This window comes from Coffea eugenioides, chromosome 3 (genome assembly GCF_003713205.1).
Source record: "Coffea eugenioides isolate CCC68of chromosome 3, Ceug_1.0, whole genome shotgun sequence".
Classification (NCBI taxonomy): domain Eukaryota; kingdom Viridiplantae; phylum Streptophyta; class Magnoliopsida; order Gentianales; family Rubiaceae; genus Coffea; species Coffea eugenioides.
Window position 1 is genome coordinate 24,134,337 of NC_040037.1, and position 4,874 is coordinate 24,139,210.

Consider the following 4,874-nt stretch of genomic DNA (forward strand, 5'->3'; position numbering starts at 1 on the left):
ATGAGTTATAAATTTCACGGGATGGTTTACAACGTATGAATTTTGCCAAATTTCCAAAGTTAGCGAAAAATCAACCCCGTCTCAATTCTGAGTGTTCTAGAACAGTAACTTTAAACTCATTTTTGAATACTTTCCACTTAGATTCACGGAAAAGTGTCTTCTAAGAGCTTTTAGTACTTTCCAAGAGGTTTCCAACGGTATCAAGTTTTCCAATTTTGGACTTATGTAGAGTGAGATACGATTTTTCAAAAACTCGTATCAAAATAGAAATTTTCCGAATTTTAAGAAAATGGAGTTTTTCAAGTATTCCTTATTCCTTCGATATTATTCAAACGTTTTACCCTTGATTTCCAAGATACAAACTCGATTGCTCTTATACTTTATGAAACTCCACTTGAATCTCGATTTACAAGCAATTGAGGTTCATTTTCATGAAATTTCCCTGGATTGTACTAGTGCGCAATCTTCCTCGATAATTGGGATATATGAGTGATACTTCACTATTATTTGCTCAGGCGCACATGAGAACCCTCAAGAGGATCCCACGGTGAACGCTTAAATCTCGGTTGAGACTACTTGCTACTTGGTGAGTGTCAAGTGCATGTTTACTTGAACTCCTGTGAACTTGATACATGTTTGTCTTGCTTAATCTATCTGATTTTGATAAAATGGAGTCGAGTGTGTACTTTATCGCACTCGTACTCATTTGAAATAATTGATTCATGCTTGACCTGACTTGCTAGACTTACATATCCTGAATTACATGTTTGGACCTGTCAAATACTTGTATACATGACTTGGTATGCTATGAGTGCATACGTCGTTAGAGTGAATCTCCTCGCCATTTACATGTACATGGGGGACGCCCAAACTCATAGGCCGACCTTGGAACTCGAGCCGGCATGAGTTTGGTCGGAAATCTCGGTGACCCATGAGATTCACATGATAAGCTTGATCTATTGAGAGATCTTGCTTGGCATACTCGTGGAGTATCGCCTTATAAATGTCGTGCGGGCCCGGAGCGGTGTACGGTGGACGGATGGGAAGTTAGTGGAGTTCTACGGATTGAAAATACCGACCCGGTTGACGGAGTGTCATCGCGGGGAGGTATACGAATGTCATCGACACAGCAAGTGGAACTTAGCTCCTGAGAGCTACTATATCTTTGAATTGTTTCTGTTTACTTTCACTGGCTTTATTAATTACTTATAATTATCTCTTGAACTGTTATTTGGGACTGTTATCTGGACTACATGCTTGCATGTGTGTTATTGGCCTCACGAGCGTTTTGCTCACCCTGTAGATTTGTTTTCCTTAACAGGATTGAACTCGGAGATGTATTGGAGAAACCCTCCTGATGTACTTTTGTTTAGGGTTTCTATTATATTTTGTCTATACTCTTAGTTTTGGGTTGTACTTTTGGAATTGAAATGTAACATTTGGGGCGTGATGTATATTTGGGATTTAAGATGTATTTTGAACACCCGACGTGCGGGTTGGATAATGGATGACTATTGTTAAGTTTGAACGCTTCCGCATTTACTGTATTTAAGTTATTTACTTGTGTTGTGTAGACTGGTAATAAGCTTGAATGGAATTGCTTGAGTCCTGACGAGAGTTGGGTAAGCGTCCCGCGGATACCCTTTGGTTCGCCTTAGGGAGAAGTGGGGGCGTCACAGTTGGTATCAGAGCGCTAGGTTAGAGATCTATATGGGAGACATATTAGATACTCTACTCTTAAGACCCGAGACCGGATAGTTAAGTTATACCTTAGGGGGTATTTGGGGCATACTAGTGAATGGGTTAGGCATGCATAAACGACATCCGAACTAAGTAGTGATTAAATTTCTAACTCGAAAAGTGTTATTATTTTGTAGGGATGGAAAATGGAAATGGAGTTCCAGCAGCTGACGGGAATGGCCATGCGAATGGTCATATAGTGCCTCCTAGGCCTATCTTCTACCGAGCTCTACCTGGAGGAGATCGAGTACGCTATTCCCCATCTGACAGATATCTCCGATGTTCGTGTAGGGTGACCTTTGCCTACCCGAACCACCTCGTGCTTGCTTTGGACGACGAGCGTCGTCAGTTAGTGGATCTTAATCGGGATTTACAGGCTGAGGTGGACGAGTTTAGACAGATGGTTAGCGCTCAGGGCGAGAGGATCGCCGAGCTCGAGGAGGTGATAGAGGGCGAGGTACCTACATCTGCTGTTGTTAATGGGGAGCTCTAGAATACTAGGACTCAGCTTACTAGGTTGAGGGATGAGATTCGTGATAGGGCTTCCGGGATCCTAGCTGATGCCACTAGGCTAGTGGATGAGGCAATGGGTGTAGCTCAGAGCTCTGAGGAGGAGGAGGATCCTGAGGAGGAGGTTCCTCCTGATAGTCCTACTGCGGACTAGGTCTAGATTGATTGACCTTTCTTTTGACTCTTTTGACTAGTACAGCTAGAATTAGCAAGGGTGATGCTAAGTGCTGAGGTCATTGTATTTTGCGTGACTGTGTGGCTTACTTTTGAAGCACTTGCTTTTACTTTAGTCTTCTGTGACTAAAAGTACTCTTGTGGCACCTGTGTGCTATATTTTTTGTGACTACCCCATGACTTGCTAATTGTATGAACTTGATATGCTAATGAATGTAAATTATTGTTATGAACTTGATATGCTAATGAATGTAAATTATTGTTATTTTCAATGTTTCCTTGATTGGTTCTTGCTTTCTACTTTATATCACATAATTTATTTATTTCTTGCACTAGGCACGCCTAGGTTATGGAAGGACTAAGAGGTGGTCGAGGCCGTGGTCAAGGTCGTGGGCGAGGGACTAGATAGGCCCAACCTCAAAGGGATGACCAGGGATCGGCAACTAGACCGACCCAAGGTCAGAAAAATATTGAGGGTAATCAAGTGGCTACTGCCATTAATAGGATGACTGATATCCTAGAGCGCTTAGCTGATAGACAAGGCCCTGGACCGTCCAACCAACCTGGGGGTCAGGAAAGAGGAGAGGATAGATCCTTGGAAAGGTTCCTAAAGTTCAACCCGCCTAAGTTTATTGGTGAACCCGACCCTGAAGTAGCGGAGAATTGGTTAGAGAGGATGACCAACATATTCGCCGCTCTGGATTACACTGAGGATAGGCAAGTGAACTTCGCTGCTTTCCAATTTGAGGGAGTAGCCCGTGCTTGGTGGGATCTGATAAAAGAAAAATGGGAGAGAACTCAAACCCCTTGGACTTGGGAGAATTTCACAAGGGAATTTAATGAAAAGTTTCTTCCGCCCTTAATCCAAGAGAAGAGGGAGGATGAATTTATCAAGCTGAAACAGGGAACTCCTAGTGTAGCTGAGTATGAAGGAAAATTTACTAAGCTTTCAAAGTACGCTCCCGAATTGGTGACCAATGAGCGAAAAAGGATTAGACGGTTTGTTCAGGGACTTAATGTGGAGATACAAGAGGGCTTGGCTGCAGCCTAAATCTTTACGTTCACTGAGGCATTAGAGAAAGCTCAAAGGGTAGAAAATGCAAGGATGCAAGTGAGGGACTTCCACAATAGAAAAAGAAACTTTTCTAGCCATACCTCCGGACAAGCTAGTAAAAGTGCACAGCCTTTCAAAATGGGAAGAGGAGCGGGAGGACCGAGGACTGTCGGAGCTTCAAGAGGAGCTTTATCTAGAGGAGGTCGTAGTGGACTGACACAGGCAAGGAGAGCGCCTTCTAGTGGTTCAACGGTGACCCCTCAAGTTACGTGTGGGTACTACGGAAAACCCAATCATTTTGAAAATGACTGTTGGAGGAAGTCTGGGAAGTGCTTGGCCTGCGGTAGTACCGAGCACCAGCTCGCGAACTGTCCAAACAAAATGAAGACGGGAGATGATACCCAGAGACCGGAAAAGTCAGCCTCTAAGCAAACCAGTGCCGGAGGAATCCGACCGAAAGTACCGGCTAGGGTTTATGCACTGGATTATCAACAAGTTCCTGAGGCGACTGAGGTGGTAGAAGGTACAATCCCAATCTTTCACCGTTTAGCTAGGGTTTTAATTGATCCAGGTGCTACACATTCTTTTGTAAACCCTAATTTCATGAGTGGGATAGACTTGAAGCCATTTAAGTTACCATATGATCTAGAGGTTAAAACGCCTATTGGGGATCAAAGTCTAATTGCTAATTTGGTGTATAGAGATTGTGAAGTCTGGATTGGGGAACGAAAATTATTGGCTAATTTGATTGTTTTGACGATTAAGGGATATGATGTAATCTTGGGGATGGATTGGTTAGCCCGTTATAATGTTCAGTTAAACTGTAGGACGAACATTGTAGAGTTGCGTATTCCAGGAGAAGCAACCCTGAAACTGGATGTAAGGGGTAAATTAGCTTCGTCTGCACTTATCTCAGGGATCCGGGCTAGAAAGTTGTTAAGTAAAGGAGCTCAAGGATATGTGGCTTTCCTTATCAACACCCCTAGTGATAAGGTGAATTTGGAAGACATGCCTGTAGTGAAAGAATTTCGATGTTTTTCCTGAAGAATTGGAGTCCCTACCCCGGAACGGGAAATAGCCTTTAAGATCGATGTAACTCCGGGAGTAGCCCCTATTTCTAAGACGCCATATCGAATGGCCCCAACCGAATTGAAGGAGTTGAAATTGCAACTACAAGACTTGTTAGAACGGGATTTTATACGGAAAGTGATTCGCCGTGGGGAGCCCCAGTTTTGTTTGTTAAGAAGAAGGACGGGAGTCTGAGACTGTGTATAGACTACCGAGGCTTGAATGATGTTACAATTAAGAATAAATACCCGTTGCCCCATATTGATGAGTTATTTGACCAATTGCAAGGGGCGGTAGTATTCTCGAAGTTGGATTTGAGACAGGGCTA

The 4,874-nt window shown here is 43.2% G+C and overlaps 1 protein-coding gene across 1 annotated transcript; it reads left to right on the forward strand.

Annotated features, from left to right (window-relative positions):
• Positions 1 to 3,616: 3,616 nt before the first annotated feature.
• Positions 3,617 to 4,226, forward strand: LOC113766340. Its single transcript, XM_027310544.1, has 2 exons — positions 3,617 to 4,001; positions 4,180 to 4,226. Exons 1-2 carry the CDS (start codon positions 3,617 to 3,619, stop codon positions 4,224 to 4,226), a joined length of 432 nt encoding a protein of 143 aa, XP_027166345.1.
• Positions 4,227 to 4,874: the final 648 nt, after the last annotated feature.

Coding starts and splice junctions, on each gene's coding strand:
- LOC113766340 (XM_027310544.1), top strand. CDS start 3,617: ATGGGAAGAGGAGCGGGAGGACCGAGGACTGTCGGAGCTTCAAGAGGA. Junction 4,002..4,179: donor GGCGACTGAGGTGGTAGAAG/GTACAATCCCAA, acceptor TTTGGTGTATAG/AGATTGTGAAGTCTGGATTG.